We start from the raw sequence: 19,553 nt of genomic DNA on the forward strand, positions 1-19,553 counted from the left end.
TTATTTAGAATTAATTTATATTTTTAAAAAACGAAAGTTTAATATAATTTTTTAACCTACGAATTAAGAAAATAAAAATTATATTTTATTATCATATTTATATTTCTTATAATTATTTTAACTTAGAAGCAACATTACAAAGAACTATTATTATAGTTTGTACTTATATATTATCAAAAATAATTTTTATTTTATTTTATGGGATAATTTTTTATATAAATAAATTAAATATTTTATTTATAATTTAAAAAATAGTTATCAATTTCTATGTAATATTATTTATACAAACAAGATACGTCATGATATTTTTTGCTTTATCTTAATTAAAACGAGATATATAAAATTAAAAAAAATACTTGATTTAGATATGCGTATTATTATTATTATTATTATTATTATTATTATTATTATTATTATTATTATTATTATTATTATTATTATTATTATTATTATTATTATTATTATTATTATTATTATTATTATTATAAAAAATTAGATTTTTTTAAAATAAATAATTTAAATATTTTATTTATCGAAATATATAATTTATAGTGTATTTATCAATTTGTATAATTTGACTTATTTTGTTTACACTGTAAACCAGATAAGCATAGATGTATAGTCAAATTTTGCTTTGCACATATCTCGTTTGCAAACAAGATATGTGTAGAGTTTGAAAAAAAATCCATATCGTAAACTAGATATGTGTATTATTATAAAAAGAATTATGATTAAAATAATATCAATAATCCAAATTTTAGCGTGCAATTAGTACTAAAAAAGATTGGTAAAAGAGATTAAAATGCATATGTTTGATCAATTAGTACTAAAAAAATACATAAAATATTTTAGATTAAATTATGGATTGAATTAGATTAATTTAAATTTAAAAAATAAAAAAATTCCTACGTGTTCAAGTTTGATTATGAGAATAACTACGTTTACAAAATAATAATATTTATATAGATTAGTCCTTTTTGGACAAAGTAAATAATAATAATAATAATAATAATAATAATAAGATTAGTAAGTGCTAATGAGTTATATCTCAAATAGTATAGTCTTTTCATATTCACCTAAAAAGTTGTGGATTCGAATTTTTTTATATTTGGTAAAAAAAAATTATTGAGAATACTTAAAAAAAATATTAGAATATATTATTTTATATGTTATTTTATTTTTAATTTAATAAATAAATATTAATTTTATTATAAAAAATATTTAAAAAGTTGTTAAATTTTTATATGTTATTTTTAATTTAATAAATAGGAGTACATTTTTATATGTTATTTTTAATTCGATTTATTATGGTGCAAACCTATATAAATAGGAGTTGAAATTAATTTATATTTGACAATTCTATGGTAATATTAATTTTAATAAAATAAATATTATTTGGATAATATTAATTAAAATAACTTTTAGTAAATAATTAATAAAAAATATAATATTAAATTATAATATTATTTTTTTTAAATTTATTATAATATTTTTTATATATTTTCTAGTGTATTTTTTTATATTATATAATATTTATTTTAGTATTCTATTTTAATATATTATAATTTTTTATTATTATAATAAAAATTAATATTTATTTATTTATTAACTTAAAAATAACATATAAAAATTAATAACTTTTAAATACTCTTTTTCATCATAAAAATTATTTATATAGATTAGTTTCACATTAAATCTAATTTCTTAAATTCAATTTATACACATAATCATTGTGTTGTATGAATCATAAATCAAACTGCTTTTATTGAATTCAGTATAAATAACTCTAAATCAAAATGGTTCAATTCGATGACCCATTTTCCTAATAAATTGGCACGATTTAATTCGATTTATATAATTACATATATAAGATGATTCCCCTTATACTTTTTGCTTTAGATGATTCGCATAAAATGAAATGGATGTTAGTTTAGGGAAGTTCTATGGTGCTTACCAATATAATCATCATGTCATGCGGTCTGTATGTGTCACTAATGGGCTGTGACACGTGTTTGTGGGGAGAGGTCAAAAATACTGTGTTGATGCTATAACGGCAAAGGAGCTCATCTGATTCCGTTTTTGATTTGGCCTAAATGTATTAATTAATGTAAATGATGTGTTTATATTAAGTAGTAATATGGGCTGGTCCAGTAGATGTGTTCGTGGGTCATGGGGTTTTGGGCTCAGGTAGTTGAATTTTTTGGCATTCTGAATGGTAATACTTGTTTAGTCTAATATTGTTGCCATAAAAATATCCAAAGTAAGTTTTTGGTTCAAAGTTCCAAAGCAGCTGTGATGAAACGGCGTTGTTTTTTGCGTTTTGGTTAAAAGAAGAAGACCCAAATTCTGGTCGTCAGTCAGAGGAAACCTTTGCCCTCCCCTCGAGCCTCATTTCTGATTCCTCAGCCTCAGCGTTAATTCTCCCCAAAATACAACCCTAGCCTCAGCGCGCCGCCGTTGGTCTGACCGTTGGCGGCAGGTTCGTCGTGGTCGGTTGACAATCCTGCTGTTTGCAAGTGGCCGAAGGCCCTTCCATTCCCCCGACGCAAGGGTCTCCAGGTCATGGTCGGTCGTCATCTGGCGGTCGTGTGCGTGGCCAGGTCGTCGTCGTCCGTCCCCTGCTCAGTTGTGACCGTCGCCAGCTGCCCATCTGCTGTGGCTGTCCCACAAATCTGTTGCTACGGCACAGGCATCTGGTTCTTTGTTTCCGCGCTAGTGTCCCCGTTCTTCTTCCTCTCTGCATTATCATTTAGCCAGTCCCCACCGCGGAGGTTAATCGTGCCAGCTGCCACCACCCCTGCTCAACTGCTCCTTCCCCTATTCCGAAGCTCAGGTAAACAATATTTTTCATTTTTGGTTAGAAAAAAATTAATGGTGTTTTTCGAATCTCCGAATTGCTGTTTTGATAACTGTTACGGTTGTTGTTTTCATTATTGTTCCGGTTACAATTCATAGTATTGTAACTTTGTTATGAGAAAAAAATTAGTTAAGTTCGAGATTCTGAAATTCAGATTGATGTTCTGATTATTATTTTGGTTATTGTTCTAGCTATAGGAGATGGTATTGTAATTTTGTTCCGGGAAAAAGTTAATTAGAGCTGAGTTTTTGAAATTAAAATTACTCTTGTGATTATTAATTCGATCGTTGTTCTGATTACTAGTGATAGTATTGCCTTTTTTATTTCGAAAATAATTAATTTTCTGAAAAATAAATAATTAAAGTTGAGCGTCTAAAATTTATATTAGTGTCGAGTTTTTTTTGTTCCGATTATGAGTGATGGTATTGTCTTCTTGTTCTGGAACATAATAATGAAGGCTGAGCTTCTGAAATTGAATTTATGGGTCATTGCCTGTTTTGGTTTTTGTTCTGGTCACCACTGATGGTATGGTATTGTCCTGTTGTTCTGAATACCAATAAATTGATTATATGCTCTAATTAAAACGTTTTTGTGGTAAGCTGTTATTACATTCATTGATATGGTTATTGTTGATGTAGACGAGGGAATGTGGTGTTGATGTTGTGTATGGGAATGGGGTTTGCGTGGTGTACTATGCTTGTTAAATTTTATAGCGTGTTATTGAAATTGTTACCTATTGTTGTTGTGTTTTGTGATTACTTTGCATGTGGTTTTGGCTTTTTAGAAAGTTGGCTATGGCTTTGTTTGGGTTAGCGTTAGAAAGAAGAGAAGTACGTTTGAGTGCATTGAACACATCCTCCTTGTATTTGGATGCCTTTTTGGTCTAAACGCTAAAGTAAACGTGCCTTTACAAGGAGTTATAAATTTCTGCTTCTGCGTTTGGAAATTAACGTTAGGATTAAATTTATTTTTTGTTTCAAATATATAATTTTAGTCTTTTAGTAAATTTTTTATTTTTGGGTTTGTATTTATTTTTATTTGGTTCTGCGAAAATTTGTAAGCGTAATTCTTGTATATTAATCTGTTATGATAAATTTATTATAATATGAACCATTGATCCAGTAAAAAAATAAAATAAATAACAAAACTAATTACAACTAACAATAAAGTCATAAATAATTAAAATTTATAGTCTAAAATAGTATAAGTTAAAGAATATTCTGAGTACCAAAAAAGTTAAAAATAATATAATTTAATAAAGTATATATTGATATATTTTTCATATATTATTTTTGCTTTTGATATGAAAATATATTTTGCTAATGTTTATATGTTATTTTTATTTTAGTCAGTAAATATTTATTTTATTATAAAATTAACTAATAACGTCTACTTAAATATCTCAATTAAAATGATAAAATGATATAAAAATTTATTTAAGATGATGTATTTTGAAGATTCTGATCTTCTGAAATGTAGATGGATGCGGTGCATAACCATGGTGGTGAGGGAAAAAATAATGAAGAAAACGGGCGCTATGATGAGGCGGTGGCGGAGGACCCTTTGAATGATACTACTGGAAGCGAAACAGAAAGTCAAACGTGTTTGGATTTTGGAGATGTTGAGGGTGTGACTGTTGAAGATATTATGCAAAAGACCTTTAGAACTGATGATGATGCGTATGAGTTCTACAAAAATTTTGGTAGGTATCATGGGTTCGGTGTCCGAAAAGGGGACTCACGAAGGGACGATGATGGAAATGTTAGGAGGAGGAGATTTTTTTGTAATAAGGAAGGATTGAGAGATCCCAAGCACTATAATAGACTGGATAGGATGCGAGTACATAAACCTGAGACGAGAACTAATTGTAAGGCGAAGTTTTCTATTCACCTAGATAAGAGTGCTTCCATATGGCGAGTAAGGAAGATCAACAACAACCACAACCATGAATTGACTCCCCAGGTAATGGTGCACCTAATCCCAAAGTATAGGTCATTGACTGAAGGGGCGAAAGCACAAATTGATGGATTCCGTGAGTGCGGGATATCGACGGCAAAAACAATGCGATATATGGCAGGATTGGCGGGTGGGTATTCATTGGTAGGATTTTTAAAGAAGGACGCGTACAATTATATTGACAAGCAAAGGCGCGAGCAAATTGTTGACGGAGATGCTGAATCTGCGATAGCCTACCTAGAAGGAAAGGCAGAGGCTGATCCCATGCTGATGGCACGGTATAATTTGACTGATGATAGAATGCTTGCAAATATGTTTTGGGCTGACGGGGGAAGTCGGTTGGACTACCAATATTTTGGAGATGTTCTGGCTTTCGACTCTACTTACAAAAAAAAAGTACAACAGACCACTGGTTATTTTCTCAGGATCAAACAATCACAAGCAGACCACGATCTTCGGCTTTGGGCTAGTGTTGGATGAGACGATAGCGTCATATACTTGGCTATTGAAGAGCCTTTTGGAGGTAATGTGCCAAAAGATGCCATCCGTGGTTGTAACCGACGGTGATGAAGCAATGCGAGAAGCTGTGAGAGTGGTATTCCCTAGAGCAACCCATCGGTTGTGTGGGTGGCACTTTGAAAAGAATGTCACGTCGAATGTAAAAGATGCAGCATTGCGCGCGCGATTTAATCGGTGGCTTTATGCGGACATTGCAGTCAACGAATTCTTGACGGAATGGAGCCAGGCTGTTGAGGAGTTTAGTTTGCAAGATAGCCTCTGGGCAAATCAGGTATTCGGGAAGAAGGAGATGTGGGCGAATGCGTACCTGAGGGATAAATTTTGTGCTGGTATAAGAACGACGTCAAGGTGTGAAGGTATAAATAGTGTTGCAAAGAACTTCCTTCAGTCGAAGCATGGGATGCTCGAACTTGTTCAAAATTTGGAACTGATGGTTCGTGACTATCGAAACAACGAGTTGTTGGTGCAATTTAGATCAATTGACAGCGTTCCGGTGATGACGACAAGCTTGGAGTCACTAGAACGATGTGCTGCGAGTGTTTATACACATGCAATATTCGGGGATGTTCGAAACGAGATCGTAGGTGTTGCGTCAGTCAATCTGGTGAGATTACAAAGGTCTTTGACTACGAAGATTTACACCATGGATGAGTATGGGCAACCCGGAAGAGAGATCGTAGTTTTATACGATAAGAATATGGGAAGAATGAAATGTGGCTGCAACTTTTGGAACAAATATGGCTACCCTTGCAAACACATGTTTTTCGTCATGAAGCATGAGCACCTTCCTAACATTCCGAACAGATTGGTTCTCAAGCGATGGACTAAAAATGCCAAGGCACTTGAAGCATATGAAGAGAAGATAGATGTAGGTGCTGACCAGGCCTGCTTGTTACATCATGGTGCGCTTCATTCGGCTTGCCATTGGCTGTTCTTTTTGGGGTCACAGAAGTATGATCTATTTCAAATGGCAATGAAAGGAATACGTAATCTATGTGCCCACCTGGAGGGTTACGTTGCAACTGAGGACAATGTGTTCTCTACTAAGGGTGATGGAGTGATTCGTGATCCGGTGGCTGTGCGGACAAAGGGAGCTCCAAAATCCCGGAACTGTCGGGGACGGAAAAGACGGTGTACTGAATGTAGGAACCCTGGTCACACGAAGAGACGCTATCCAAGAAAAAAAACAAGTCACGGGATGGAAATGGAAGATGGATGCACAACTGGTTTCGACTCAGATGCATTGGAGGAGATAAAAATGTTCAACCACATGGAAGAGGTTAGTTAAATTATGTCTAATTTACAATTCTTACGTGATTAAAGAACAACATGGGGAAGTAGCTTGTTATTATATGACTAATCTATTCATAAATCTGTTATAGCTATGTTGTGACAATCATTGTTATGATTTTCGGTGAATCCCAGTTTGGTGACGACGCCGTTGTTGGGGCTAATTACGATGATGAGGTTGCTCAATGCACAAATGAAGGGAAGGCTTGCCATACCGGGATTCCTAACATGGATATGCTGGGTGTTGGAGCAAATAATTATGTCTCAACACAAACTTCAGCGGCTGATGCACAGCGCAATGAAAACGATGAGGCGGTAAGACTGTTTCCAAATTGTTGCATATCATTTTCTCTCCTGATTGTGACGTCATGTTAGTATTCTTGTGTTTGGAATGCGGTGTGGTATTGTTGCGTGTGTACTTGAAGACATTATAAATAGGGATATTCTATGGTGCTTACCCTAAAAATCAATCTATTATGTTGTCAATAAGTGGCCATGTTAAGCGGCTGCCACATATGTGAATTTAAGAGCCCTTTAGAAGGTAGTTTATAGATCTTGTTTGATGGACCAATGAGTTATTTTTTCTGTTAACTGTTATGTATAAATTAAGAACTAATATTTTAAGAAAACAAAATAATAAAGTATATAATTATACCTTTTTAGTTATGTGAATTTGGGTTACATTATAAAAATGATATGTAATTATGTATTATTTTCTTAGATAGAGTTAAATGTAGAAAATTCTGTCTCAACACAAACAAAATATAAGTAATTTTAATAGTTTCAATTAGAGTTATTTAAAACATATGTTGAACGATAAATTTCTGTTTTTTTTTCTTTTCCTTTGATTTTGCCTTTTTCTTTATCCTTCAAAATTACATTTTTCTTTTTTGCTTTTGTTGGTGTCGACTAAGTCTAGAATTAAGTATTATTTAATAAAGTGTACAAGTGGAAACTCTAAATATAAGTATTAAAATCTAAAATTTGATGAGTTGAATAGCCTTCAGTTTGTTGAGTTCAAAAATTTTATAATTTTAAAATTGTATTTAATTTAAATATGGTTTATCAATATAGAATAAGTTTTCATTCTTCTTAAAAAAAGGATTTTTGTTTAGTTATTCATTTTTAAAATTTTTTTTGTTTAAAAAATAAATAAACTGACAAATGTAGGTCATAATATTTTGAATATCAAGTTTGAGATAATAGTAAAAGTCTATTTTATGTTAGAAATTTCGGTTGTAACATTTTTTATCAATCCTATTTTTATGTTACTTGAATTTACAGTTTGGACCTTAAGTTTTAGAATTCAGTTATTACTATTTAGAGTGTTAGTCAAATACTTACTTAGTTATAGTAATAAAATTTATTGGTCACATAACACCACTCTTTCAAATTTTTCTCTACATTTAACCTTTCTAGAAAATTGTTACATAATAACATATCATTCCCATAATGTAATCCGAAGTTATTTAATTAAAATGACGTAATTTATATTTGTTAATAATTTATTTTTATAAAATATTAATTTTTATTTATATTTAATAGTTAAGGAAAAAAACAACTTCCTGGCCAATGACACTAAAACTATACACGACATTCCAAAGGACCCTTAATTTCACATATGTGCCAACCTCTTAATATACTACATATTAAGAGGTGAATATATCAATTTTTAGGGTAAGTACCATAGAATCCCAGTTAGAAATATGCACGTTTCTACAGCCAATTTAAACATGAGTTTGTGATTCTGAATATGTAGCTGATCAGGATGGTACTCAGGCTAAATAGGATACTCTGACGTCTATCGTTGAAGCAAAAAGTAAATACATGTGTTAGTCTTTTCTCCCATATGTAATGGGTATTGTCTTGTATGCTTTGTAGACAATGTAACCCTACCAAGAAGAATTTTCCAATGAGAGGGATATATGATTGTAAATTGTGAGACCAACTGTATTTACTACCAACTTTATTATGTTTCTAGTTTTTAATTATGTTATGCGGCTTGCAGAAGGTGAGCAAGTATGGATAATGTGTTGTTTTTATCATTTTACATGTACGTCTGCAGTATCAATCTTATGTTGCTGGACTTTAATTAGTAGTATCAATCTTATGCTGCTGGATTGTAATTAGAAACGGGAGTTTACTCCCTCGTCCAAATGGAGTGTTGTTATGTGTATTTTCCCTTCACCTTTATGCCGTTACATTCGCCGACAAATTAAAACCCACCTTCCTAACTGTCATATTGTTACAGCTTTTGTACTCCATGGAGCGTACTATCGTCACAACCCATAGTACCCAACTAGTGTTATTAAGCTGGAATAGGCTTATTTTTCTGCTCATGCTTTTCGGATGTACCAACAGAAGTTGATAAGTCTGAGGTGGATAGAAAGATTTGGTTATGAGGCATTGAGAACGAACTAATCAGTACATCTTCATACGTGATCATGGAACAAAACTATACATAGCATGGAGTGAAACTAAATGATACTGGATCAAAACAATACATAGCATGGAGTGAAACTAAGTACGCAGCAACTAAATCAGATGATCACTAAGGTGTCTAACAAAACAAAATACAATTCACACAAAATAATAGGCACACAGAATAATTGGCAGCTGCACGTCCGTGAAACCAAAAAAATACGTTCACTCAAAATAATCGCCAATATTGTAGAGTTGCTTCATGATTGAGACTGAAACCCAGACTCTCAAAAGGATGCCTTCTGTGCATAGAACTTAACAAGTTGTTAGTATGCCCTTCCAAAAGAGGTAACTCAGAGGACCATGCTATGCTGGCAAACAGCTCGACTCAGAAGAAGGACACACTGGGACTAGTTGGATCTCCTAATGTCTTTGAATCCTTCTGAGCCGACCGCCTCATCTTTCGGTCCCAATCTTCTTCAGCTATGCGAGTCACTTCATTTCTTTTGGCATTATGTCTACCCATCACAAGATCCACGGCTAACCGCATCCTTGTTGCATTGTTGACCACCTATTACCACGCATGCATTAATGAAGACAAAAAGGCATGTACTCTTTGACCCGTAGGTTTAACCCACACATTCAACAAGTGTATACCATCTCGTCAAAATAACTTAGCAAAAAATTTGAGAAACTGAGTACCACCTGCAAGTTATAGTCGCCCCATATATGTCCTTGCATCATCCACTGTGCTACCCAAATGCCACAGTCCTTGCTACAATCAAAATAGGTGCAGTAACAAACGTTCATTAAAGTATAAAGTAACTAATACATGGTTATGTGATGTCGCACATGAACCCATCTTTATTCGACTTAAAGGGTAACATTACTCACGAATAAGGATCCTGTTGCCCAGTTTCTAGTTCAGCAAAGTAATAGTCAGACATGCGAGGAGCGGGTCAGGCTGCGGTTTCGTTATCCTCAAACAAATTTCCATCACGAAACATGTTCTCCAAGAAGAAGGCCTACCACATAAGATGAGATTTCAGGGACCTTTCTTCACACGCATGAAACAGATGAAATGAGGTACACATGAAAGTGGAAAAAATTACTTAACACGTATACTAATAACCACATATCTGATCTGGTCAAGCCGGGCCTTTCGCTCGGTGACGGACTCAGCCTTCGCTGAGTCTAGATAGACCAGTTCTTCGTTCAACAGATCGATGACCACCAGGTACCAATGTCTGTCCTTTTTTAGGGGCACGTAGATCTGTTATGACAACAACCAACAAATTAAATCATTTGGGCACAGAGGCCTAATCTTATCACATTAACAACGAACATAATGTAGCTATCAGATGCTAACTTTGACAAGCTCATTAGTCTTCTTCATGTATTTGCTCTTGATGAATGCCAACGTCTCTGGGCAGTGATTAGTGGGGTTCAAGGCAAATTGCTGTCATGAAATGCCAAAATAGAAATTAAATGGCAACCAGCGATGTATATGTAACGTACAAAACATGGGTAGCTGCATCATTGGCTTACCGCAAACGTGGTTGGAAGCCACCACCGGTTGCCGATTTCATTGAGGTAGCTACTCGTCATCCTTGAGGCAACAAGGTTCAGTACCTTACATGCAAGATTGAAATAGAAAAGACATCAAATCCAAATGCATAATGAAGTTATCGAAGTACAAACATGTACAACAATTTAAACCGAAGACTTTCAACAAGCCTCACATCATCCACGACTTCTTCACTAGGTAACAATGAGTGAAGTACTCCCCTGCTGCCGCAACAATGTTCATTTGGAACAAGGATCTCCCTGCATCACCAATTACCGATCGACACTTGCATCAGTGACAAAACAGTAACTACTTATACAACATGCGTCTTCAGCTTTAAAAGTGCCATTACAAGGAATTAGTCATAATGTATGAGGCTTACTTTTTGGATAACCCGTTACCAAATATATACGCTGCGACGGCAAGTTCTGAACCGACAAACTCCATTCCAAGTGGAGGCCGGAACAATAAGTCAAGGCACTGAAAGCATTGTCGAATTTAATTAGAATGTGAAACCTGAAATGCATAAACAAGAACATAACAATCCGAGCATTTTGCAAACTAACCGAAGGCATGTCGACACTTTCCATGTACATGGCCATGTTTGTCCGATAAGTGAATGGCGTTCCATGACCTTGTTGAATGATATTGATTTTGCAGCCATCATCCTCGTCATCGTCAAAGTCAAGCTTTCGCTAGTAACGGAAAAAAACAAGTCAACGCACAGCTACTGAAAATAGAGTAAAGATATGGGATTCTAAGTAGAGACTATAATGACCTCACCTTCAACGGAGGGATGCTAGACTTGCGCGTCATCGTATCCGCTACACCATGTTTCTTACCCTTGGCCCTTGTAGACAAAGTATCTTCTCCTTTTGTGTCCTTCTTCTTAGATCTCCCTCTGGACTTCGTTACGGCTGGTAGTTCACTCTTCTGAACAGCAAATGAGCGCCGACTGACCTTCGTTACATTGTCCTTACCAACCTTAACTGCCACATGCGATGCTATTCCTTGGGCACGAAGCAACGACTCCAGCACTTTACCATGCCCGACGACTACCTCTGTCAGCTTCTTGATCTGCTCTGTGTGCGTTTTGATAACTGTTCCAGTAACCTTGTCCTCCTGGCCTAGCCGCTGTTGTTGGTCCAGACAAGCATCTGTCATTACCATGTGCAACAAGCATGAAAGATGAAACTAGTGTTGGACGGCTACGTTACCTCTTCGACGCGATCAAGAAGATTCAGAAGCCGTGCGTCTATCCCTTCACTAACCTTGCTCCCTTCCTCCGTTCCATCCCTACAAGCACACTGGTAACATGTTCACAGAACAATCCCAAAAACACGTTCTTAGCCACACAAAGAATGGAACAACAGCATTTACAGTACCTTTCAACAGCCGATTGTTCCACCGGGTGATCGTCCGTTGAGGTTCCGATGTGGACAACCCTCGTCTTCATCTTACTTTGTAGCTCCTCCATCGTTGTTTGCCCTGTAATGTCACTCATACAGCACCTTGTCTCCTAAGTTTAACTTGGAAGGCACATCAACTTGTACCTACGGAAGGTTAACTTCAGTACATTTTCTGGCCCAACAGGACCATGTAAAAGGTTTGTGTCCAGTCTGGCCCAGCAGGATCATGTAAAAAATCCAGGCCCGTTTACGGATGGAAACCCTCTCTAAAGAATCCGACAATTTTATTAGACTTATTATCTGACTGCGAAAAATTTAAACACAGAAATTGGATTACCATTTTATTCAGTTACCAAATAAAACTTCGTACTTCATGAAAAAAAAATTCTCCAAAAGAAGTTTTAGGTAATTCATTCCAAAATATTAAATATAACACAGTAGTCATGTTTTCTTCATGTATTCATTACTCACACTCTAACAGCTCCTTACATAGCACGTTTTTGTTTCTAGTTTTTAATTACTATAAAGAAGAATTGCATAGCAACAGAACAGTAACATAAATCAGCTTTTTCTTTGATGTGACAACACACTGAACTCTACTTCATTGCAATTCTCAATGTATTGTCAGAAGAGGTAAATCAAAAATCTTCTTTTTGGGAACAGAAGATATTCGCTAAAGAAAAAAAATCCCACAAGTCATCCTTCTCTTTAAAATCAACAGACCACATTGAAGTAGACAAAAGAGTATTAATTCCAAAAGCAAGGCCTATTCCCAACCTTGCACATTACATAATATTAATATAATTAAAAAAAAAGGGGGACTAACACAACATGCAACAATTCATACCCTGGATATGAATGACCCAGTAAACCAGAAAAAGTCCCCATCCTTCCATAGTTATGTTCTAGGAACTCCATGCACCAATAATGCGCACAACATGAAACTGTTACTTCTATCTAAATGAATAATTCATAGCACCCACCAAATGAAAGCACTGCAGCTTTGAACAACTCATAATTCATCATGAATTCTACGCATTGACCAATTCATGGAACCACAGCATAACTACATGAACACTAAATACATCCAGAAGTATCACTTCAACCCTAGCCATTGATGCAAGCTTTCAACATGTTGCTTCAAGTCAGCAACCTCACCCTCTAGAGCCTGAACACGTTGGTGATTGAAATCAACTATCTTCAATTTTGTTGCTAGGACTATCTCTCCTAGCATCTTCGACGACGCATCCTGCCTAGCTTTCCTCTCGTCCGTGGAAACCGAACCCTCCGCGGCAACCTTGATCCCAAACCTAGTGTGGGGAAGAACAACAACAAACCCCACAGCACTTTCACCATTGTCCATGATGCACTCACGGCGGTAGAACTTGGGAGGACCGATACATAAAAACAAGCATACCCTTAGGAGCAGCCCCTCCATGTCCTCCACGAACACCGACCCTTCTGCCTTTTCCACTACATCTTCTTTCATTCCTGCACCGCAATAACACACTAGATACCTTGTGACAATGTCGAAAAGACATGAAGTATAAGCCATCATCAAAGAATATACAATAAGAACCTTCACCGCTCCCACCAGATGTTGCTTCTACATGGATGAACCTACCAGTGCTGCTAGAACCCTCTTCTTGTCGACTAAGAAGCCTGCCGCCTTCAGTGGTGATGCGGAGACCACCCATCGGCAGCAATAACGTTCTTTCGCCATCGTTGTTCCTTCCTCCAGCTACATGGACTCCGCCTCTCTTCAGCCATTCAACGGCTTTCTGCTCATCCTTGAATCCCTTGTACTCGCTATTACTCACGCCAAGCACCTTATCTTTGCAGTCATTCCAGTTCCTGTATAAACCAGGATCCTTCCCCTTCCTGATAGCATAAAACGGATACCTACCTCCACTCATGATCCAAAAATTCACAAACTCAACTTCTCTTTGGAAACGACAATGTAACCTCCTTCCTTTTGTACTTTGACTCAATGCAGGTTAATACCTAAGATGAACCGGTGCGCTCTCTTAAATACGATATTCTTCACGTTCTAAGCGCGTAAACCCATGTTATACAAGGAGTGGTCCCACAACGTCTTAGAAGTGGAGGTTTCAAATGTGTAAAAGGAAACCATCGGTGCCAAAAAATGTGCTTGCTTCAATGACCATTAATGACCAAAACTAATTGTATTATGATACTTTATCGTTTCTACTTTAATTAAGGTTGTTAAGAACAGGTCCTAATATTATCCTTCAGTTACTCTATAAATTAAATAGGTTTGATAAATTATAAATTTTTATATTCCATAATTTATTAATCACATATCACTTATTAATTTTCTTAGTTTTAATTCCGAAAAGTTTGCCTCCAAAATTATAATTTATTTGGAATATAAACAACTACTCAACACTACTGACGTTATTCATTAATCATTCAAATTTTTTTATTCTTTACTAATTTAAACAACAACAAAAATTAATGCTTCATATCCTAAACTTTTTTTTCCAAAATTAATAACATATCACTTACTACGCAACTGTGAAAAGTGATACGCAACTGTGAAAAGTGATATGTGAACATAAGTTACTAGTTTTACTTCAAAAAATTTGGCCAAGTAATTTGAAAGATGTGAATTTTTGAAATTTGGTGGTTGCTGCAGATTCTCTACTTTTTACTTGTTACTCCTGGAGTATCAACTTTCACTCACTATAATTTTTTATTTGTTGGGCATTTTGAGTTTTTTCCAAAGGAATTTTAAAAATATGTAAATCTAATTTACGTGAGTACAAATTTCATTTCCGTAACTATTTTGTAGACTTAATTATATCTCTTGAAAGTCTGTTCGCAGAACAAATTTTATTAGAACCTAATATTTATAACTAATTTCAACTAAATCAATTAGAACTACTCCTTCGAATAAATAATATTATATTAGGACTAACTCTACTATAATACATTATGATTAGCACCAGATTTAAAGGAGGATCTAAGGTGATCGTGGTCCTACAATTTTTATCCAAAAAAATTAATACTATTATCATTAGATGTAATATTATATTATTAATTAATTATATATTAACATATTAAATTTAAAAAAATTACATATAAATAACTCAACATGCATAACGTGTACTATAATATGTCAACAGAGAGTACCTTTTAATAATAATAATAATAATAATAATAATAATAATAATAATAATAATAAGAGGAGTACAAATATATTATGCATGAATATGTGATACATTTATAATAAAAATATGTTAACTCAACAAGAATAACTTTGCTCATTTAAAAATTAACTTGATTCAAATAAAATAAAATTATAATCTTTTTAATTAAATTTATTTCATGTTTTACCATGTTCTCTCCAAATACCAAATTTTAAACATTTTTATTTTTTGTATATAACAATAACAATAACGGAATGACTTTTTCTAACTATTAAGATTGTCAAAAAATTTTGGAAATAACGTAAAACGTGATTATTTGTAATTTAATTTTATATTTATGTATATCAAAAAGACAATTGCTTCAAATTTTACTATAAAAAATCTAAAAATACTTCAAAAAGTACCGATCATCTACTAAAAAATAACAACAAATAAATTTTGGTTTTTTTTTATTTTTTTCATGAAAAAGTAAAAATTACTTTATAGTTGAATATCTTATACAAAAAATTTTTTTTCCATCAAACAGGTTTTGGTTTAAGAATATAGAAAAAAATTTTTTTCTTTCTCTGTCAAGACTTTCAAGTATTTTTTTTAAATTTTAATTTAAATTCTTAATTTATTCCTTTCAATAATGTTTACAAAGAAAAAAGATTTATAGGACAAATGTGTAAAGGACATTAAGTCATGATTTATTCCTTTCAATAATCTTTTTTATGCATTAGACTTATTAGACTCAGGATTATGATTTAAATGAACTTACATAATTAGGATATTTAGTTATCACGTTGGGGTTTAGAATTTTTTTTACCAAACAGGATAGTTTAGGCTTTCAATAAGTCCACATCATAGGTGCTTTGGACCTTTGAACCAAAAAGTTACTTTCATTATTTTTATGGCAATACTACTAGTGTTAAAATTCAACGTGCCAAAAAAATTCAACTACCTGAGCCCAAAACTCCCTATGGCCCTTTGGATATTTTTATGGCAACAATATTAGACTAAACAAGTATTACCATTCAAAATGCCAAAAAATCTAATTACCTGAGCCCAAAACCCTCATGGCCCACGAACACATCTACTGGACCAGCCCATATTACTACTTAATATAAACACATCATTTACATTAATTAATACATTTAGGCCAAATTAAAAACAGAATCAGATGAGCTCTTTTGCCGTTATAGCATCAACACAGTATCTTTGACCTCTCCCCACAAACACGTGTCACAGCCCACCAGTGACACATACAGACCGCATGACATGATGATTATATTGGTAAACACCATAGAACTTCCCGTTAGTTTATTACCATGAATTACCCTAAGTTAATTTTACAAAATATCCCCAAACCCAATCGGCTAAACCCTAATAGACACACGCCACTTCTCCGTGCTCTCTTATCGCTCACACACAAACTGCTCTCTTTCACTCACCGTCTCTGTCTCACTCAGTCACAGTCCTCTGCTCCTGTCTGCCGTCGCTGTCCAGCAACCGCCGTTTCCATCTCGTCGTCCGTCGAGGCCTCACGCCGTCCAGAAGCCGCGTCTCTCAGCGTCGTCGTCTCAGCGCCGTCGATCTCAGCAGCCGCATCATCCTTAGTGCTGTGGTTCTCCATCATTTTCAGTTGTGCTCCATCGTTCTCAATCTCTCAGCCTCAGCCCTCAGGTATCTTTGTTTTGATTTCTTATTTAATCTGATTTTTCTGAACTTTTTTTCTGTTCTAACTTCTAATTTTTTTATGTTGTGACATGATGATTTTTCTATTCGTTATGATGATCGCTTCTTGGTTCTTGGTTTTGATTTTCTGATTGTTGTTATGATAATTTTCAATTTGTTATGACTATTGGAAATAACATTTATTTGGAGATTTTTTGTTTATGATTATGTTTTATGGCTCTGTTCTTGTATTATTTTGATTTTGTTCTATTTTTATTAGATTTTAGAGTTTAATTTTAAAAGTTTTTGGGGCAAATTTAAAATTTTAATAATTAATTTGATATATGTAGAAAGTCATAATTTAATTATTATTTTGAGTGTATCTGAAACGCTCAAAAACACTTGAGCTCACTAAAGACCGACCCTTAAACTTTAATTTCATCATATCATATGAATTGTATGTACAAGATAATTTAGTAAATCAGTTTTAGAATAAAATTAATTTAAATCCTAGCAAATTTTTTTTTTATCTTTTTAGTTTAATTTGTTATGACTAACTTATCATATCTTTATCTATATCTTTTGTTGCATGATCGACAGGATATGTTTAAAGAACTTATGTATATATATACACCCCCTTAAGAAAATTTATAATTTACAAGTGCTTGATTTCTTTTCTTTTTCTGCCTCTTTCTTTAACAATACATCAAGTAACTCATAATCTGCTATACATTATTCTTAACAATGGATTGCATGGGGAATCAAGAAAATAGTGAGAATGATTTGCCACTACTTCCTAAGTCATACGAAGAATTTTGTGAAATCATTCTATTAGAACAAGTTGAGTTAAATATCCCACCGGTTAGTGAAGAATTATTTGAAGATAATCAATATCCATTACTAGATGGAAGTGACTTATATATTCCACAGAGTATTACTGAATTTTTTCATTTATATCCACTGTATACAAAACTTCTTCTACCGGATGATATGTTTCGAGAGCTATTTTCTGAAAGAATTTTATTAAAAGAGCTTAGTGATAACGTCACTCTTGAAGCTGCTAATTCATCAACCAATAATGTTACTTCAAATGATAAGGTTTACATGTTGTTTATTTTATTTCATTGTTTATTTTATTTTATTTTAATTTAAAGCTCTCCAATTTCTTTCTCACAATGCAAATTTTGTTTGATCAATAATTGAAATGTTTATGTTGACAGCAGTTGTTAGAAGAAGAAATAATGAACAAATTGAAAGATATCAAGTTGACTTAGTGGAACAGCATTCAGGTTTAAATTGTATAATTTTTTGTTTTTTTAATTTAAGAATTATTTTTCTATTAATGATAAATATGGTTTTCTTAATTTCTTTCAAGCAAAAAATAAAAAAGAAAGAAGTAAATTAATGCCCGTATACAGTGACTGTATTACTTGTTTTTGGTACATACAATTAAAGTTATACAAATAAGTTTTATTAATTTATGTATACAAATTTAAAAAAATATAAGTGTAAATTATATTGATTTATGTGCGTAAAATTCTGGTAAATATAAGTATAAATTATATGTTTTTTGTGTGCAAACATTCTATAAATATGGATACAAATTATTAATAGCCAAATATTGATAAAAAAATAAGAATAAATTACTATTTGTACTCATAAAAGATACGGACGCTGACAAATGTACGCATATAAGAATAAAACGACAATTCTAACCACGGAAGATGACCTCCGTGTGCCAAGAGTATCCAAACATAGGTTACGTAATTAGTCCGTTAGGGTACTCTTGGCGCATGGAAGCCATCTTCCGTGGTTATAATTGTCGTTTTATTCTTATATAAGTACATTTGTCATGGCTACAAATAGTAATTTATTCAAAAAATAATAATATTTACTAATAATGTAACATTACTTTTAAAAAAAATATTACTTGTAAATCAGAATTAAAATTTGAATTTTAGACCTTCTATTATGTTCATTCATATTTTCAAAACATTTATTCATCTCTTAATTTCTTATAACTTAACGTTCTTCTTGTTCAATTCGTTTGCAGCCCTATAGAGTATAGACTTGCTTACGTAAATTCTTGAAGAAGAAGACGAACAAAGTTATGTCAAGGCTAGCTTATGTGATAAGTGATAACAAATGAAAATTGAATGTGATGTTTTCTAACCATTTTGCCTTTCACTTGTGTCGTTGTTTAGTGAGAATTTTTTAGTGGAAGGTTAATGAATATTGTATAGGAGTTTGCCATTTGTGCTTTTGATATTTTCATTATGTTGTGTTTGATAAATGACAAAAATAAAAACTCGATGTGGTTATGTTTTTAACTTTTATAAGCCATCCAGCAGTATTGCGAGATATTGTTATTTAGAATCAATTTATATTTTAAAATAACCGAAAGTTTAATTTAATTTTATAACCTACAAGTTAAGAAAATAAAAATTATATTTTATTATCATATTTATGTTTCTTATAATCATTTTAACCTTTAGAAGCAACGTTACAAAGAACTATACTTATATATTATCAAAAACAATTTTTATTTTATTTTATTTTTGGGATAATTTTTCATATAAATAAATTAAATATTTTATTTATCAATACATATCATTTAAAAGGTATTTATCAATTTTTACGTAATATTATTTATACAATTTAGATACGTCATAATATTATTTGCTTTATCTTGATTGAATTGAGAT

General features: G+C 33.1%; 3 protein-coding genes and 1 long non-coding RNA gene across 5 annotated transcripts; 2 read left to right on the forward strand and 2 right to left on the reverse strand.

Moving 5' to 3' along the window:
- The first annotated feature begins 2,355 nt into the window (after window positions 1-2,355).
- LOC107618584 (protein FAR1-RELATED SEQUENCE 5) lies at window positions 2,356-8,610 on the forward strand. The gene is given in 5 exon segments (XM_016320694.3): window positions 2,356-2,833; window positions 4,337-5,205; window positions 5,207-6,611; window positions 6,758-6,937; window positions 8,382-8,610. Coding segments are annotated over 4 exon segments (2,493 nt in total). The 5' UTR covers window positions 2,356-2,833; the 3' UTR covers window positions 8,421-8,610.
- A 418-nt stretch (window positions 8,611-9,028) lies between these two features.
- LOC107615159 (uncharacterized) lies at window positions 9,029-12,125 on the reverse strand. The gene is made up of 12 exons (XM_088499917.1): window positions 11,996-12,125; window positions 11,828-11,906; window positions 11,394-11,744; window positions 11,177-11,305; window positions 10,993-11,090; window positions 10,786-10,870; window positions 10,592-10,675; window positions 10,413-10,502; window positions 10,156-10,316; window positions 9,938-10,068; window positions 9,749-9,818; window positions 9,029-9,614 (listed from the first exon to the last, which is right to left on the reverse strand). The coding sequence occupies exons 1-10, from the start codon at window positions 12,112-12,114 to the stop codon at window positions 9,963-9,965; spliced, it is 1,302 nt and encodes a 433-aa protein (XP_088356043.1). The 5' UTR covers window positions 12,115-12,125; the 3' UTR covers window positions 9,029-9,614; window positions 9,749-9,818; window positions 9,938-9,962.
- Window positions 12,126-13,115: 990 nt separating this feature from the next.
- On the reverse strand, window positions 13,116-13,958 carry LOC110266486 (uncharacterized). The gene is made up of 2 exons (XM_021111323.2): window positions 13,599-13,958; window positions 13,116-13,510 (listed from the first exon to the last, which is right to left on the reverse strand). The coding sequence occupies exons 1-2, from the start codon at window positions 13,933-13,935 to the stop codon at window positions 13,116-13,118; spliced, it is 732 nt and encodes a 243-aa protein (XP_020966982.1). The 5' UTR covers window positions 13,936-13,958.
- A 2,495-nt stretch (window positions 13,959-16,453) lies between these two features.
- Window positions 16,454-19,209, forward strand: LOC107616792 (uncharacterized). Of its 2 annotated transcripts, none has more exons than XR_015899246.1 (3): window positions 16,454-16,857; window positions 18,069-18,137; window positions 18,902-19,209. It is a non-coding gene; the product is annotated as an uncharacterized LOC107616792 (long non-coding RNA). The 2 variants fall into 2 exon arrangements; XR_015899245.1 differs by having other exon boundaries at window positions 16,458-16,857; window positions 18,072-18,137.
- Window positions 19,210-19,553: the final 344 nt, after the last annotated feature.

The sequence above is a fragment of the Arachis ipaensis genome, chromosome B9, assembly GCF_059453495.1.
Source record: "Arachis ipaensis isolate K30076 ecotype BB chromosome B9, ASM5945349v1, whole genome shotgun sequence".
In the NCBI taxonomy this organism is placed as follows: domain Eukaryota; kingdom Viridiplantae; phylum Streptophyta; class Magnoliopsida; order Fabales; family Fabaceae; genus Arachis; species Arachis ipaensis.

Coding starts and splice junctions, on each gene's coding strand:
- LOC107615159 (XM_088499917.1), bottom strand. CDS start 12,114: ATGAGTGACATTACAGGGCAAACAACGATGGAGGAGCTACAAAGTAAG. Junction 11,306..11,393: donor CTAGCATCCCTCCGTTGAAG/GTGAGGTCATTA, acceptor TTCCGTTACTAG/CGAAAGCTTGACTTTGACGA. Junction 10,069..10,155: donor GTTATTAGTATACGTGTTAA/GTAATTTTTTCC, acceptor CTTATGTGGTAG/GCCTTCTTCTTGGAGAACAT.
- LOC110266486 (XM_021111323.2), bottom strand. CDS start 13,935: ATGAGTGGAGGTAGGTATCCGTTTTATGCTATCAGGAAGGGGAAGGAT. Junction 13,511..13,598: donor ATCTGGTGGGAGCGGTGAAG/GTTCTTATTGTA, acceptor ATTGCGGTGCAG/GAATGAAAGAAGATGTAGTG.